Source organism: Sabethes cyaneus, chromosome 2, assembly GCF_943734655.1.
Source record: "Sabethes cyaneus chromosome 2, idSabCyanKW18_F2, whole genome shotgun sequence".
NCBI classification, from domain to species: domain Eukaryota; kingdom Metazoa; phylum Arthropoda; class Insecta; order Diptera; family Culicidae; genus Sabethes; species Sabethes cyaneus.
In genome coordinates, this window is record NC_071354.1 from 55648283 (window position 1) to 55667102 (window position 18820).

General features: G+C 40.8%; 1 protein-coding gene across 6 annotated transcripts in view; it reads right to left on the reverse strand.

Annotated features, from left to right (window-relative positions):
- LOC128733944 (kinase D-interacting substrate of 220 kDa) overlaps positions 1 to 18820 on the reverse strand; it is a 56341-nt gene that overhangs the window by 2669 nt on the left and 34852 nt on the right. For all 6 annotated transcript variants that reach the window (XM_053827845.1, XM_053827840.1, XM_053827841.1 and 3 more), the window contains 5 exons: positions 7697 to 7828; positions 5808 to 7626; positions 5610 to 5745; positions 237 to 1075; positions 19 to 184 (listed from right to left, as the gene is read on the reverse strand). In XM_053827845.1, the coding sequence (XP_053683820.1) occupies positions 19 to 184; positions 237 to 1075; positions 5610 to 5745; positions 5808 to 7626; positions 7697 to 7807 (3071 nt within the window). In that variant the 5' untranslated portion in view covers positions 7808 to 7828. The remainder of the gene's footprint in view (positions 1 to 18; positions 185 to 236; positions 1076 to 5609; positions 5746 to 5807; positions 7627 to 7696; positions 7829 to 18820) is intronic.

The window sequence follows — 18820 nt, forward strand, 5'->3', positions numbered from 1 at the left end:
AAACCAAATCGTAATTACTTATCGTAAACTGATTGCAGTGACATTGAATCGTCAAAATTGTCGCCGGCTTGATCATGCTCTAAAACGATCATGCTTGCACGCAATGGCCATTGTTCTGTTAAATTGATCCACGAGCTCAAACGATACCAACTAAAATCTATTTGGAAAGCTTTCAGCAGCCGAACTGAAAAACCAGTAATTAATAAACTATATTACAGAGCTACTGAAAAAAATACCTGTTATGTAAATAACATTCATCAATCTCCTCATGCTACGAGGATTCACGTCGCTGAAGTAGTCGTCAGTTAGAACTATCTTGGACAGATCTACGGGATGGTTTTGACCTAGTTTATGTAAATTGGAACCAATCGAGCTAGCGATTGAATCCGAAACACGCAGCTTTTTGCTTCCAGCTCTGGACGTTCCTGGCATTGCTCTAAGCTTCTCCTGGCTGGACATAATTTCCGAAGCATTTGACAGCCTCCGTGCCGATGCTGAGTGTCCCAAATGTGCATCATCATCTCTGTTCGTGTCAGGCACCATACGTCGATAGGTGGCCATTGCGGTGCTTTGAGCTCGTTGCACTTTTCTTAATCCCGAGTTTTGCAGATAAACTGGCAAATGTACTAAATTTCTTAGAAAATCATGGCCTCCAATGCCTCCTTCCGTGAACAAGCGCTTGCTGTTAGCTTCGGCCGCTTTAGCCACTACATGCGGATCAACTGCCAGTAGCAGAACGAAGGGACGCTGCGGACCGGAGAGTAGTGTTTGTATAGCGTTCAATATGGTCAGCGTTCGTTCTGTATCGCATGAATCCAGCGCATCTACAACCCCAACCAAACGACTCTGCTGATTGGTGAAAGCATCCAGGCAACGAATCATATCAGTCATTAGGCTAACTTCTGCACCAAGAGCTGTTAGAGGGGCAGCTTCGTTACTGTTAAACGAGCGTCTAAGATGTTTTCCCTGCGACATGAACAGTGCCCCTACTAGTTTTGACCACGCGTGTAGATTTGCAATCGTGCCAGCTAGTAGGAAACCGACTAGGATAAATATGGCAACGGCTATCTCGTCTCTGGAATTTATTAAATCAAAATGACAACATGATTTCAAACTGTTGAATGGATTAGTATAAAAGGTTGCATAACATTTCGTCGAATCAGTACGCAAATAATGAATGTTTGAAAGCGACAGCAATTTGACCAGAATAATAGTTGCAACTGCACCGATTGATAGATATATAACTATTCGGTTTGTGCTTAGCAACGATCGGTCGGTAACCGTCCGTGCCAGCGGTTACATGTAGTGTGGGATCCACTACGTATTTTCTACGTAGCACAAACCGAATAGCTATATATCTATCAATCTGTGCAGTTGCAACAAATCCAGTCAACAAAAATATATTCGCGCTGGATAAATGTGCGAATTAATGATAGAATCAGACAAGCGTCATAACAAAATCTTGATATAAGACCACAGAGTATAGACGGCTTAGTGGTGTAATTGGTTGAACAACACGCTCAACTGGAGATTGGGAGCTGTGAGTTCGACTCTCACCTTCGCTAAGTCTATATTTTTGAACTAATATCAAGAATTTTCAGTTTGCCTGAATCTACATTTCTCGCATTAAGCATTTATTCTTCCCCAAAAGAAAAATAATCTGAATTGCATTGCAATAATAATCATGAATTTGGAACTCGTTAAAATTAACGAAAGGACAAGCCAATTAGCCAATGTTAGCGATTATTAGCAATTTAGCGAATGTTTTTGTACGTTTCTACCATCTTATTTTGGGAGCACTTCTTTACCACTCCAACTTTAAATCCCCAAGAATAACTTTGGGGGAACAGTTCATCAGCAGCTTCTTCCTGCTGCGCTTGTTCAGCAATCATTTCAAATTCAGCTGCAAAATCCAGCAGAGCTACTTCAAAATCTTGGGGAAGAGTTCTTCCAGAATAAAATCACCTAACGCAGCTTGTACAGTGATTATTTCATCTAATTCGTCTATTTCCTCTTTGTCAGGCGGAGGATGTACTCTTCGAGCTGTCAGAGCATGTATGTGACTTTGAAGGGATGACTTTATTTTATGATGGTTTTAGACCCTTCACCCCTGTGGTAGTGAGGGACTCTCATACAAATAAAAGAGAATTTTTTGCATAACTCAAAAACTAATCGAACTCGAAAAATTTAAGACTTCCATAATGTAATATACCTTTCCAATCATAAATATACTTTGATGTATATACACATCAGTCGACCTAATATCCAAACCCCTTCGGGGGAATTACATAGTAAACAAATACATAAGCTGTAGCTGTTCAGCAAACCTGTGCAATAGCTAAGAATAAATTAAGCATTCGTGATTAGAACGTTAACCGAGTACGACGCGTTATTTTGTTCGTTTATAAAACTGCACGAAAGCCCGTTTATTACAGTGGCGACGAGAAAATTTGGTTTCGCGTGTGAATAGTTTATATTGGTGCGAAAGTTTTCTTGCTACACAGACGTGTACCGGCAAGTTTTTCGTTGGTTTCGCAGTGCCGCAGCAGTTTGGGGAAAAGCTTTTCCCGTGTTTTTCCGGACAGGGTTTTGTTCGACGTTTGGGGTGGAATTGTTTTCTATTCAACAGCCGGTCGCTAGCGACGCTTATTTAATAGCATCGGCTAAATAATAGCATGCTAAAGGAAATACTGTAGGATAGATTCGGACCAAACGGAACATCATCGTTCGGAGTTTTTAGGACTTTTTTTGGAAATTTTGGTGGCAGCTGATAGTAAAAAACGGACTGCATCGATTTTGCTTGCTAGAATTGATTGGATCGGTACCGGATAAAACAGTTCTGCGCTTTTCGGCGATTGTCTATCTATCGGATTTCAGCAAAGTTAAAGGTACGTAAGTTTTTTTTTTCTTTTATTTGTTGCATTTCATTATATCGATCCGGTGCAGGCATGGCGCTAATGGGAAGCATTGACCCTTACGTCATGGGCACGTCTTTCTCCAATTATGTGGAGCGCCTTGAATATTTTTTTTCCTGCAACAATATTGCAGATGCTAAAAGAAAAGATATTTTTATGAGTTTTTCCGGAATGCATGTGTTTGAGGAGTTGAAGTTACTATATCCGGGCACGGATTTGAAAACTCTTAGTTATGAAACTATTACAAAGAAACTGAAAGAAAGGTTTGACAAAGTTGAGACGGATACAATTTTAAGGCTCAGATTTCGTAATAGGAAACAAGGTCCGGCGGAATCCGGTGAAGATTTCATTTTAGCTGTAAAACTTTTAGCGCAGCAGTGCGATTTCGGTGAATTTCGTGAGTCGGCAATAAGGGATCAGTTGCTTTTTGGCGTTTTTGATAGAAAAGTACAAAAAGAAATGCTAGAGGTAGATAAATTAACCCTGCAGGTAGCGGAAAGAATAATAAGGAATAAAGAAATGGTGGTATCTTGTGCTAATGCTTTAAATTCGGATTTTCCCTCGAATGTGTATTCGTTAATTAGTGGGTTGGGTGATAGAGAACCCAGCAGTCGGAAGCAATATGACAATGACAGAAATTATGACGAAACCAGCAGCAGGGATAGTCAGATGTATCGCAGCAATTATGATACGAGGCAGTCGCAGATTAGGCACTCTAATAGAGGAAGACATGCAGACTTTATCTGCAACTTCTGTAAGCTTAAGGGCCATATTCAGAAGAACTGTTATAGGTTAAAAGGTCGGCAGAATGGGGTAGGATCAGTGAAGTGTGTCGAAAATGCAGAAGTTTCGGATAATTTGCCAGACTATTTTGGACGAGAACGAAACAATTTCAGCAGCGACAGTGATTCACCAGGTGATTACGTTTGTCTTATGATTGAATCAGAAAACAAAATTAATGAACCTTGCTTTCTAGAAGCTAATATTGAGGGCAGAAATTTAAAAATGGAGGTAGATAGCGGATCATCTGTTTCGGTTATAAGTAAAGCTGACTATGTTAAATATTTAGCACATATTTCGTTGGACGTAAGTAAACGGAAATTGATTGTTGTAAATGGATCCGCTTTACAAATTTTAGGTAGTATTTCAGTGAAAGTTTTATTCAATGACAAGCAGGCTCACATGGAGCTCATTGTGCTTAACAGTAAAAATAGTTTCGTTCCATTAATGGGTAGAAATTGGCTTGATGTATTTTGCGATGGATGGAGGCAGTGTTTCTCCAACATTTTTTCAATAAACCCTGGTCTACTACAAAAGGGCCCACATAAAACATCAAGTGACATAAAATATAGTAATCAAAACAATTGTAGGTTAAAAAGGGTTTCGAATTATAAACCAAAGATTCTTGATATAACGCACCATAACAAACACCATCAGAAAATAACTCAAAATGATTTAGCTGATAACAAAGAAAACTATATACAATTTGAAAAACCTTTGACAGACCCATTTAACAAACTAGTTACAGGAGATAAAGTTTGCTATAGAAACCATAAGTTGAAAAAATGCAAAAATGGTTAGAGGCAAAATTTATTAAAAGAATTTCTACGAATGTTTTTCAGATCAAAACCGGATCACTTTTGATCTCGGCCCACAGGGGGCAGATCAGACTCGTGCAAAATTCTGAACGTAGGCGTGATGGGGCGCTTCACATTAGTCCATAACAAGACCACCAAAAACTACCTATAATAACACTAGATGGCCACACGCCGTGAGTGTTACCGACGTCTCGCCGTCGGAAGCGCCGGCCACGGCAGGGGGCAGTTCCCCCGTTGAAATCACCTCTGTCTAGGTTTTTTTTTTGTTTTCCTAGGTCTAGTTACCTCTATTACTTCCCTTAACTTAGGTCCGAACGAGCGTCAGTGAGTACGGGGAGGATCACCCTTGCGAAAAGGTTTTCCATGAAATGGTATTCCGCGAAACACTATATTCCGCGTTATGGTCAACCAAGAATTGATTATCCGCAGAATGGTATTCGGCGAAACGTTATACAATCACGGCGAATATTTAAATGTTATCCGCTTTATTTTATCTGGCAATGGGGGGAGTTGTTTTCCACTTTACTTTGGAGAAAAATTGAAAATTTGTAAATTAAACTTCCCATCATGCTTTCATAATTACGCAACTGCCAAAATGAACCATCTAAGGTTGAACTTCTCAGAAACTTGCAAAACTCGAGATTGAGACAAAGGTCGCCCGAGATGCACGATTTATGTACAGCACAGTATAATTTGTGGCAATATGAAGTTTGTCGGGTCAGCTAGTATTATAATAAACGTGATCTTGTTAGTCCAGCCAGGCTGCAGCCACTACTGCTGGCGGTGGTCTGCTCATTGTAGCAGTCATGTTTTCATTTCCCCGGAATATCACCGTCCCGTTACGTGACGTGGACAGACGATCAGACGAGTCTTATGTTGCTAACAGTTTTCGTAACGAGGCAGATATCTGGTTATGGTTCCAACATGCTTTATTCCCGCAGGGGCAAGTCCCGCAGTCCCGCATGGACCAGTTATTCGCGAAATAATACTTTCTGTCAATACATTTTCGACATTCACACGATACATTCACACTATGAAACAGTACTCCGTGATATGGTTTTCGATGAAATGTTATACAAACGGTACACAATCTTACCTTCTTTCTAGACTATATTCGGAATAAATAACCGTGAGCGATGCTGTCGTAATTAAACCTAGTATGCCCAACTCAAACAGTATCACAACAGGAACACAGCACATTCGACGCCACCTCCAGCCTCCAGTAGCTTTCACTTTGGAAATATAGAAACATTTAATATCAAGTTCAAAACAAATACATTACGTTAGCACTTACATGGTTTTGGTCGGAAAGCACGATAAATTCCCGTCGCCAGGGAGCCGTAGTGAGCCTCAATAGCGTCGAATATAGAAGCCAGCATAAGTGCCACCGCTGCATCTCCATTCGGCGCAGCTCCACTGGCTTCGGCAAAGTGAAAACGAACCGGCATTGGTTGTGAATCACTTTGCGGTCCAGGTGGGTGACAGAATGCCACCTGCAGAATTAGCCGAAGTCTTCCGAGTTTTTTCGACAGTCCATAATTAAGAGTGTAAAGCCATTCCAGATCGTAGCGTCTATCCAAAACTTTAAACAAATAACTAATAAAGTACACTAAAATCAACAGCGAGAACCCAGTGACGAGCCCCCAAATGTAACACCACGTTACAAGACCGACTAGGGTTCCGATAACAACCGCGAAATGCAGGCAAATCAGGAAGAACAAAAAAGGCGCTTTTATAGGTGGTTCTGACCATTGTTGCGCAAAACTTTTCATTTCTTCCCGTAGCTTAGCCAATAGAAAACTTTTTCCGCTACCCCATTTCGCGTACAGTCCAACAGTGATCGGCATTGTCAGAGTCGGTTCACTAAGTACATCCGCTAATGCTGATGAGTACAACCCATATCCGAGCATTCCCTCCGAATCTTCATTCGCATTCAGACGCCTAGCGCCAAATACTTGTCCAAGAATTGTTTTCTGATGCATAGCATCTATACCATAAGGCGTTTCTCCTGCTTTATTTGAACGGTACAGCAATTGACTGTATTTTGGATTGCTTAGAAGAGCCTCCACAATTGCCTTTGAACGAGCCCTCATTGCAACGTGCAGACAAGTATCGCCTCGTTTGTCAGATGCACCTACTTTTGCTTTACGTTCAAGCAGCATTTGTACCATTTCCAGGTTCCGATTACGTACCGCTCGCAAGAGCGGAGTGTCGCCATCTTTGGTAGACAGCTCTAAGTCAGGGTTGGACTGTAAAATCAACTTCACAAGCGATGAATGACCTTTTTCGATTGCTGTGTATAAAGCAGTCTTTCTATCTTTTCCCTGTATGTCGACGTCTACATGACGTTTAAGTAGTATTTCTACCACGCTGCGATAACCTCCCTTTACGGCATTGATCAAAGGCGTATCTCCCGCACGATCTTGCACATTAACATACGCACCAGCAGAAATCAAAGACGAAGCAATTTCTGTCAGTCCTTCGCGACATGCAACGGAAAGCGCAGTCATACCATCCTTATCCAACGCATTAACATTTGGCTTGCGTTCTAATAATAGCGAGACACATTCTTGGTGTCCACCGCTTACGGCGACCAGCAGCGGGGTCCATGAATACATACCAGCTGTATCGACATTGGCTCCTGCCTTTAACAGAATGTCAACGATTTCTGCGTTTCCTTTACGGCAAGCCCACACCAATGGAGTGGTGCCATATTTGTCTCCTACATTCGGTTTCGCTCCTCCGGTATTGACCAGAAGCTTTACGATCTCTGTATGACCACGCCCGGAGGCCCACAGCAGTGGATTTAAGTGATAGTTACCATGAACCTGTACATCGGCCCCTCTTTGCAGCAGCAAGGACACAACGGCGGTGTGTCCTTTGTATGAACCCCACATAAGAGCGGTCCAGCCACCCATGTCCCGATGTTCAACTTCAGCTCCATTATCGAGCAGAATTTCTACGATGTCCACGTGACCTGCTTTGCTGGCAAACAGCAATGCGGACCAATTGTCTAAATCTTGTGCCTGTACGTCCGCTCCACGCGCCAAAAGCTCCTTCACAAAACTTGTAGCACCACGGCCACTTGCTATCATCAACACGGTAGTTCCATTCTAAAATCAAATAAAGTTGATATTCGATTAAACATTTACGATACCTACACTATATAGCTGCAATTCTTACTTCATCGCGATCATCGACCTGCAGTTGACGGGTGCCAAGAAACGATTTTAGTCCGGCAAGATCGTCTGAGTCCAAATATTGCAGTAGAGCACGATGACTCAAGGAGCCCATTGAATCACACCGATTCAAGGCCTACAGCGCGATAACAGCCGATACCGAGGGAAGCAAAAAGCAGACAAACGAAACGATTAGTATCGTATGAAATGATACAGTTCAATTAGGTTTGATGTTAGAAACAATAACGATAATAAATTGGGTTAAAGATTCAGCTCAACTCAAACCGAGCTAACTTAGTGATCTGCGCGTTAGAAAACACCACTCAAAATAGAGGCAAATCGAGCTCTAGTAAGCGTTGATTAAATCGGCGAGAAGTAGGTTTACACAGAGAACGAATTAAACACTAGCGGTTAAATGTGGGTAGTTAGTCTGTGTTGGTCTTCGAAGAATAACAATTAATAGTCGGGATCGATTTTTTGCACTGGTATTACAGGTTGATGTTTAATTAATTATTTGCACTACGTAATCGCATTCATTACAGAGCAGCTAAAATCTAATGAAACAGTCTACAGTTGAAATGGAAAACGACATAAAAGGTAGACACGAAAGTAGCTATAGTTCAAAAGAAATAGAAGAATAAAAGGTTGATTCGAACTAGAAATATAAAAAGATCGGTCGTAAACTAACGTAGTTCAAGAGCTTACGCCAAGTTGAACAGAACTAATGATAATGTATTGCATTAGGTTGTATGAAACCGGAATGAATAATTGTTGATATTTTAGATGACGCAAAATTATCATTAATTGTGTATTGTACAATAAATTACTTGTGACAATGTATTATATTCAATTTTAAGTAATCGAATTGAATAATTCGTTAACATAACTCAGAAAAGTGAGTTCTGGTTTATTGTCCAAAAATATGGATATGTAATCAGTATACGTCCCATGTTTTGGATGCACAATATTTTTTGTCTGAATAAACATGGAAGAAACAGAGTTGAATCTTACAACTGTTTTACTTTGCTCGGAATAATAATTGAGCTCACTGTTAAGAAACACGATCTTCAGAAAAAAAATTTTGTTTAGATTATAGTCACTTTTACACTTTTAGGTCATTCGTGACTTCTGCGGGGTTGAGATTTGAACCCGGGTCCTCGGCGTGAGAGGCGTGAATGCTAACCAATACAACGGAACTGACCCCGATTTTTAAAATTGAAAACTGCTAATAATAAATCAAATGATTAGGAATCTTTTTCCCAGTTGCTATAAGTGTGCAATCCGATGCTAAACAAGCATAGAATTTTAGTGAGAGATATATGACTGTATATTTTTTACTAAAGTTTAACTATTTCGACTTTTCAGTTAGATTGAAAACAAGGTGGACATCGATTCTTATCTGATTGAAAAGACAAAATAATCCTAACAGAGTCTTAGAATTCCTAAATCCTTTAATTTGTCTCTATGCAAATATCCTAGCTGGCATTAAGGTGAATAAAGCTCTAAATGAACTCTCTTTCTTCAGATAAAAACAATGTATGGATGCTACGGTCCGAAGGCAAAGCAAAGCCTTGGTGCTACATTCCTCATCCGGAATATGACCTTCTCTCCTATTCGACAGACATCGCAACCAGCTGTTAGAGTGCAGGACAATTGCGGGGCTAGTGCTACGATCCTATTAACTCTTACAACCTCTTCCGGTCGAGATTCGAACATACGACGATTGACTGGTTAGACCAGTCTCGTACTTCGAGGCCACTGGGAAGCGAAAGGTGCGAAAAATAGCCATAATTTATCACCGAATGTTAAGCAGAAAAAAACAATATATATTTTTTAATATACATTATTTTTTGTACCTCTGGATATCAGATAAAAACAAAAGAAAGTGATTTTCAAGTGCCAGAAAGTGATATTCATTTCAGGTCAATAACGATTTTATATACATATTTAAGTGCAAATTTGATTTCTTTCAAAAGCTATCTATCAAAAGTTGATTTTTGCGTTACTTAGCTCGTTAACCGTGCAATCACTCATCTTGGTGACGTTAGATGGTTTTTTCGGAGCCGTAAATTAAAGGCGATGGTATTAATAATATTTGGAAAACCCGCAACCACATGGTTCTGGTTTTAATGCTGAATATTTGACGAGTCATTCGGCAGATGGTTCTCGAAACCATCAACAACCGTGTTGAAAGTTGAGCTGACACGCAGAAGGTTTTATAAATGAAATCGTATTTCACAACTATTAGAAATTTTTTTTTGGCAAAGCCAAACAAATAAAAAGAATATTTAGCATTATTAACTTACAATAAATATATTTTGTGACTGTGGCTGTAATAAGACCCTGAAGGATTCCCTGTCCTCACGGATCCAATTATTTATATTAACCGAGTTAAATAGTGACTCAATCGTTCTATCTAACTACTCGCCAATCTGAAGAACACATGATTATAATAAATCGCTCAGCAAGAAAATAAAATAGTAGGTAAAATCTATAAACTGGAAAAATCATGACCAGAGGGCCGAAGGCCTCGCGGTCAAACGAGCGCAGTTAAAGAGTGTTTATATCATTAAACGGTTAAAGATGAATGCCTAAGCTAATAGTTGAATCGAAGTGGTCGACCATCAAGGCGGTCATTGCAGAAATTGTCGGGATTCGAGATTAGATCAGCAGTAGGTAGCAGTTTCCATTCTGCATGTCTACAGCAAAAAAAAAAACGCAGTGCAAATACCATGCATTCGATGACGTTGAAGGTTTGTAGCGGTTCTAGTTGCACCTTGGTGTAGTGCGGTGTGCCTTCTGTTGCTGCTTTCGTTCGTTAGAATCTGGTATTCCTGTTATTGGATCGAGTGCACTTTATAGCAGCGATAGGTTCATAAGGGAAATATTGACATTTTCCGACACTAGTTTCCGGTTTGGGATACCGACAATGTTTAAAGCATTGCTCTGGGGAAGGTTAATTACTAAGCTTTATAAATTGTAGCTAATCTATTAACAATGCAAATGAAAATACATGTTATACAGCATGTGTCAGAAACTGAAAAATTCGCCGTGAAAGAAAATTGAGCCCGATTCCGCATTTGTTATTTTACTGTCAATTAAAATATTTGAAATTAGGTTTCAATACTTAAAATCTTTGACCAAACCATTTAGCATAGTAACTATATTGAGTAAGTTCAACCTAAAAATAAGATTAAATGAGAGTTGATGCTTTCTTATTTTTAAGATTCTAAGCCAATTTCACGTGGTCTAAATCATTCCTGTGTGACAGAGTGTTACAAATTAAGCATGGATCGGATTTAAAATCATTTTCAAACAAATCACCAAGTGTACCGCAGTGTAGCATTCTTGGCTCACTTCTTTTTATTATATTTTTTTTCAAGGATGCAGCTCATGCCAAAGACAATGAATGTCGACTTGCTTACGCCGATGACATTAAAATCCACCTAACCATTCGTGGTTTAGAGGATTGTTATCGTCTGCAGTTCGCTTGATAAATTAACGACCTTGTGTAAACTGAATTCTTTGATTATTAGAACTGCTAGATGTGAAGTGCTAGATGTGGGTATGAAATGGAGTTACCTGGAAGGAGCGTCAAATATAGCTCTGGCTCTCTCAAGTTTCCACCTAGCGCCTCCACCAGGTTTAAGTCAAATGATGACGGTCGATGGCCTTACCCCGAAATTCTTCGTGTACTTACTGAAGCAGCTAAGCTAGGAGGCGAAGCGAACTAGAGCTAGGAGGCTAAGCGAACTAGAGCGCCTGCTCTCTAAACGAGGGGCGGCTCACACAGCGTCTGTCTCGAAACGGGCGGCTGAATATGAAATGCGGTATGCCGCAAGCTATACCTAAGATGGCAGACCCATCAGCGGGATGTAGGTATCGCGACCCCGCTGAGGTAGTATACCGAAAACTCAATTACCACGAATAACGAAGAAAGAAATTCAGAACGGAACAATCGGTGTAGGACATGGCAAGGGACAAGAAAACGATTAAGGAATAATGATTGCAAACTTGGTATCTGGAATGTCCATGAACTGGCACGGGCTGGCTTGCTTGCTCGAGAGCTGCATCAACTCGGAGTGAAGATTGCTGCTATTCAGGAAGTTCGGTGGCCAAATTCCGGAGAAAGGAAGTTCCGTGAAATAGACCCTATTGCAGGCACTTTTTTCAAGTACCACATCTACTACAGTGGCGGTAAAAAAGCAGAACATGGAGTCGCTTTCGTAGTGTTGGGGAAACAAAAGCAACGAGTTATCCGCTGGAGGCCCGTAGATGACCGAATATGCGTGTTGAGGATTAAGGGCAAATTCTTCAACTACAGCCTAATCAACTTATACGCACCGACAAATGATAAATCCGATGATGCTAAGGACGAGCTTTACGACAGGCTTGAGAGGACCTATGGAGAGTGCCCAAAACACGACGTGAAAATCATCATCGGAGATGCAAACGCGCAAATCGGGAGGGAGGAATTTTTCCGTCCAGTCATTGGAAGATATAGCCTTCATCTGTCGACCAATGATAACGGTCTGAGGCTCATAAATTTTGCCACGGCCAGAGGAATGGCCATCATATCGACTCTGACCACTATCTCGTAGTGAGTAAGATTCGTGCAAGGCTGTCGAACACGGCGAAAGCTCGCACTGAGAGGACGCTGCGTTAAAACATCCAGCGGTTAACGGCAGACGGCGTAGCAGTGGAGTACGCCAGAACAGCAGGTAGAAGGAGATGATATAAAAGGGCTGTGGAGAAACATCCATGGTTCCATCGAAACAGATGCGAGAGAGGTGGTAGGCACGACGCGTGGAAGACAGCGTAACAGCTGGTTTGATGTCGAATGCCAAAGAGTGACAGATGAGGCCAGGCCAGGCCAGCAGTCGCATGCTCACTGCGGCAACGCGTCGAAACAGAGAGAGGTATAGAGAGACTATACGATAGCGATACGTCAGCAACGACATACGGAGTTTCTATAAAACGGCGAGATGCAGGAATTTTGTCATGCATGTGTAGTGCAATGATAGCTCCGGGAACCTGCTTACCGTCAAAACGGCGGTAGCAGCCAGGTGGAAGGAGCACTTCCAGACACTGTTCAATGGAGAGGTAAATGCGGAGATCAGCAGGGGCAGGATAGGAATTGTAAGCAATGGTCCAGCTGTGGAGCCACCAACACAGGAGGAGGTTAAAAAGGCAATCAGTGAGCTGAAAAACGGTAAGGCTGCTGGGAAGGACGGTATCCCGGTTAAACTTCTAAAAGCGGAGAGCGAGCGGCTGTACGAAGCAATCCACCGGATCATTGTCAGGATCTGGGAGGAAGAATAAATGCCGTAGGAGTGGTTGGATGGCCTCATTTGCTCTATTTTCAAAAAGGGACATTGACTGGAGTGTAAAAACTATCGCGGATATACATTGCTCAATTCTGCTTACAAGGTGCTTTCCCGTATCCTGTTCTGCAGGCTGAGACCGTTAGTGGAGTCCTTCGTCGGCGAGTACCAAACTCGTTTTCGTGAGGGTCGCTTCACGACGAATCAGATGTTTATCCTGCGTTAGTTGCTAGACAAGTCCCGGAAGTACAACTTGCAGACACACCATCTGTTTGTGGTCTTTAAAGCGGCGTATGATTCAGTTAAACGAATTGAGCTGTGATAGATAATGCTAGAACATGGTTTTCCGACGAAACTAGTTACGCTGATTTGTGCGACGCTGCACGGCTCCAAATCATGCGTCAAAATAGCGGGTGAGATCTCAGCTGCTTTCGTGACGTTGGATGGACTGAAGCAAAGGGATGCACTCTCTAACCTGCTATTCAACATTACATTGGAAGGTGCATTACGAAGGGCAAACGTGGAAATGAATGGAACTATCATCACGAAATCTCACATGCTTCTTGGTTTTGCGGATGACGTCGATATCATCGGAATCAACCGTAGAGCAGTGGATGGTATATGGTTGCTGTTGCAGTGGAAGTACATGGTTCCTGTTAGGGAACGTGGGAGCCCAAGTGGTGTTGGTGTCGAGGTGGAGTTAGATGGGGAACGATATGAACAACGACAACGATGTAAGCCGCGAAGTGGAACGACGAGTTGCAGCTGCGAATCGGGCTTTCTACGGATTACGTAGCCAGCTGAAGTCCCGTAGTTTGCAAATTCGCAAAAAACTGGCGCTCTACAGAACACTAATCCTCCCGGTAGCTCTTTACGGACACGAATCATGGACGCTAAAGGAAGCTGATCAGCGAGTGCTAGGGGTTTTTGAGCGTAAAATTCTGCGATCTATACTTGGTGCCAAAATGGAAAATAGAGTGTGGCGTAGACGCATGAATCACGAGCTGTAACAAGTATACAAATATGCTGATATAGTGAAGGTAGTGCAATGTGGCAGGCAGCGGTGCCTGGGCACGTGGTCAGAATGCCCGATGAAAGAGTGGCCAAAACTATTTTCAACAGAGAACCAGGAACAGGCCGTAGACTCCGAGGCAGACCCTGCACCTGGTGGGTGTGTGCTGTCGAAGACGATGCACGTTCAGCTGGTGTTCGTGGGGATTGGAGAACGGCAGCCCAGGACCGGCGGTACTGGAGGACCATAATTCGGTACCGGACCGGTGCCTCTAAAGTAAAGTAAGTAAGATGTGAAGTGATTATATTTCACCGAATTCAAACGCCAGTTCTCTTCGAGTATGCTGTCAATGGGCAAGTGATCAACAGAGTGGATCTCGTAATGACCTTGGCGTTGTTCTCGACAGAAAGCTGACGTTCGACAGGCACCATACGGCTTCATTGAGGCTTCGTGACAGATGATGTATGTATAAAAAATAAACAAACAAATATTATGAATATTATAAATTATGAATTATGTCATATTATGAATTATTAGAGATTGCACTTTTTTGAGTTCAAATATTGTTTGGCGGTAAATGGTGGAAGATCTAACAACTTTCATAAAAAAGTACAGCAAAAAGACTGTGGCAATTTAGGTTCACCTCCTAATTGTTCGTTAAGAACCGCTGTGGACAAAATATGCTGGAGCCGTCACAGCAACTGTAGGTATAAAGAGGATGGCGGAATAGATGGCATAAACTAAATAAGTATTCCTGATTTTCTTTAAAGGAAAAGTAAATGCTAAAGATTGAAAATATGAATACTTTTAATACCTGTTGTAAAATATAAATTACAACGTTATAATCTCCGTTACAGTGCAATACACACTAGTATACCATCTTAAACTAACTATTGCGCTTTAGAAAAAAAACCTGCAACAATTATCAAATGGATAATTCTGACTATGGGTGGGTTGGATTCCACAGTAACGAACGATTCCGCAGATTCGAGACAAACATAAATAATCTACGCGCCAATACTCTTCTTCCGGCTATAACGGGTGACAACTAAATTTTGTTTTGTTTATGCTTGCCTGGTTTTGCCTAAAATAACGTCGAAACAAGAAGCATTTCGGGAGCGCGTTGTACACTTCTACGAACTACCACAGAAATCTCGGCAAAAAGTATACGATACAACATTTAAAAACCGAATATGTTGCGGCTTCGTCTGTTTACCGTGTTCATAAGATGCCCAACAACTATTCGCAAGCAAGGTGGTGGAAGACCAGCCAAAATTATGGACGCAGAAGGACATCGTTCTCTTTCTCGTTTTTCAACAGCAAGCCCTCTGGTTTGGCTATCAATAAAGATGCACCAGACGAATGTTTGAAGAAAATTTTGCTCCCGTTTCTACAAAAACATCATGCAGAAGGACAATACGTGTTTTGGCCGGATAGAGCATCACCGCATTACGCCAAAAAAACACATTCGTTCCTGAATACCCATTCGATCCCATTTTTACCCAAAAACCACGACCCGAAAAATCTGTCTCAGTGTGCCCAATCGAAGATTTCTTCGGGATTTTGTGTTCTTTGGTGTACAAGATAACTAGAGAACCACGAATTGCAAACAGTTGATTGATAGAATCAAGAGATGCATTCGCAAAGTTGACATGATGGCCGTACAACGCTCCTGTTTCGACGTCAAACGAAAGCTTCGCCGAACAGCCGATTATGGACCGTTTTCAAATGTACACTAATTTTTTGACGTAGGACTACGTCTTACGGCAAGTTTTGAGATAGGGTGTCATTCCAAAAAATCGAAAAATGCGAGCGTCACGAAAAATCAAAGGTTTTGAGCGCTAATAGCTCAGCGGTTTTCCGAACGATTTTCAATATTCTTACACCAATCGATCGGAAAATCTTCTAAGAATTGATCCAAATGAAGAAAGGTATGGATTCTTGATGTTGAACTATTGAAAAATTGAAAATAATGAACCTATGTTTTACCCGAATTCACGCTTCGTGATTGGTTGGAAGATTCTTTACGATGATCTAAACCTATACCAATTTGATATCTGTGCTTGGGAAGTAAGCCAAAACAAGTGACTAAGTTTCCTCATTTCAACAAGATTTCTTAACACCGCGGTTAAACCTAGAGCATTTTGATGTCCTTGCTTGGGGAGTACGCCAGAAAGAGTGACGAAACCCCCTCGTGCCAACAGATTTCTTACGAACGCGATTAAACCTGGTCCAATTTGATGCCCGTGTTAGGGAAGTGTGCCAGAAAAAATAACACAAGTTCGTTGTCCCAACAGATCGCAAATTCTTTACTGCGAGCCGATTAAACCTCGGCGAATTTGATATCTGTGCTGGAAAAATGTGCTACTGCTGTAGTGTTCGGTTGTAATACGACTCTGTATGAATACGCATGCTTGCCGTTTCATTAGAAGTGTAGTGAAAAGATGTGCTGTTAATAAAATTGGATTGAATTGGTAAAATCCCTTCAACGTGTGGAACCATGGGTAATAAGAACAATTTTTAATTTCAGTAAGGTAGCAGGAAAGCAATAGTTTGTGTTCTTGATTTTGTTAAATTGTTTTCAAATGCACAATCTTTTGAGAATTGAACGTATGCAATGCTACTACTTTGATAAATGTTACATACAACGCATGTAGCATGTATATATGTTGCATATAGCATGTATACATGAAGAATCGAATGATTACAACCATGAATACATGCTACTATCACTACAAAGAGACTTACGTAGTCCTGCGTCACCTATATATGCGGTCGTGTCTTGTACACAACCCCTCTGATTTTTTCAACAATAGATAATGTATCTTTAATTTCGATAGATCAGATCTTCTTCATGTATCTTTGTCTTTTTTTGACAGCATGAGAAAAAAATTCCAAAATTTTAGTTGTCACCCGTTAGAATACGGAGTCTTATTGACCGGCAACGGTTTTCGTAAGCCGGGAAGTGTGGCTATATTGTGACCACACCGGTTTTGCGTGCTCAAAAAGCTGCAAGCGTTTAAATCTTATTTTGCTGTCAATAGTAATATCCAGGTTCTTGACTGAGATCCACGTTTCATATCATTTACATACATTTTGTATGTTAAATAATTATTTTTTCAGCTTCTAAGTTGAAAAAAATCGACACTTTTTTTAATGGTTGGGTAGGATCTAGTTCCTTGAACATTAACAATACAGTCCGCCCAGTTGAAAAGAGTAAAAATGGTAAAGGCCATTGCATATGCATTTTGATACGCTTCAATTTCCCAATTGCAGAGGATGAAAAATCGAATATGAGAAGGGAAACTTTTTCAATCTTTAGAAGCACCTAACACTACAATACTTTAATTCGTTCTGCATGCAGACACTTTTTTGATGCAACCGGGCATACTATATCTATAAAATTGGTACCATGCGACGTTAAACATTCAATTTTTGAACGTATTTCGACGATCATAACCTGCTCAGGTTTATCAGCTCAAGAGCCGTTCAAATGAACCGGTTTACAGGAAAGAAAGCTTAAGCGAATGGCTCTTAAACCAGAACCATGGTTCTTCGAACGTGCCGTGCCGTTCGTGAATCGCGAATCATAGTTTACCGAGTAGTTCACCAATTTTCAACTTCACACGATCAAGCATACTGTGTATCAAACCGCTCATTTGAATGGATTAATGAAGACAGCTAATTTTGAAGTGACAACGACTTGCGTTTGGCGCCAACATACATTAAATCGTTCATATCCTACACTTGTTTTCACTTTAAAACAAGCCATCATATATAATCTACTGGTTCGCAGCAGAAACTGAACGATTCAGGTCCGCTCTAATAAAAGAATCATTTTATCCATCCCTGCGTGCTACAGATTGGAGGACACCTGTTTAAAATAAAGTTATTAGGTCTAGGATAGAACAAAGTGAAAAGATGTATAATCAAGAGTTGTAGAAATTGTAAACTACTTTGTTGCAAGTTTTTTTTAAATATACAGTAGAGATTTGTATAACGCGGATTTGTAGAACGCGGATTTCTATAGCGCGGGTACCACGATATTTCTATAACGCGGTTTTCCGCATATAGCAAATACACGTAGCATATGGATATTGAGTTAATTGGGGCTAAACTCGAATTTTAAGCGATTTTGAACAGATACGACCGTGGTGTCTTTTAAGAAGTTTTAGGGCATATAACAATTGACTCTCTAAGTGATATACGGAATCCACAAAGTTACGGGTTGGCCTGCTGGAGGTTCCGGAATATCCGTTGAAATTTTCGTATTGGTAAAGTTAGTTAAAATTGGTAAAATATTTTTGAAGTAACTAAGGTCGGGTAAATGATACAAATTTAAAAAAAAAAGTAATAAATAAGTGACCTTAGGAAGTCGTAAGGTGGTCCTCCGGAAAATTCAGAATATATCGTGAATATTTTGAGTGTAATTTGACTACACAAGAAGTATAATTCGACTATTTGTGACTCAATTTGGCCATTGGATGGTTTACCGGGAGGAAATTCAAAGCTTACCTGAAATTGGTCACTGGAAATGCAAATGTTTTTAATTTGTAACAGTTCAAAATAAAATGGAATATCAGCAATCCTCAACTATATAGGCCGCTCACGACTCGACATGGCCGCCAGAACGTTCACTGGAAAATTAGGATTTTCCGTCAAAGTGAACAATAAATGAAAATTCATGTTGAAGTCCGTGTTACAATTTGAAAAAGGTTTGATATAAAACATTTCGGATTCAGAAACAGAAATGATGCAAATACTGCAAATGTTCGCTGACAAACAAACGAGG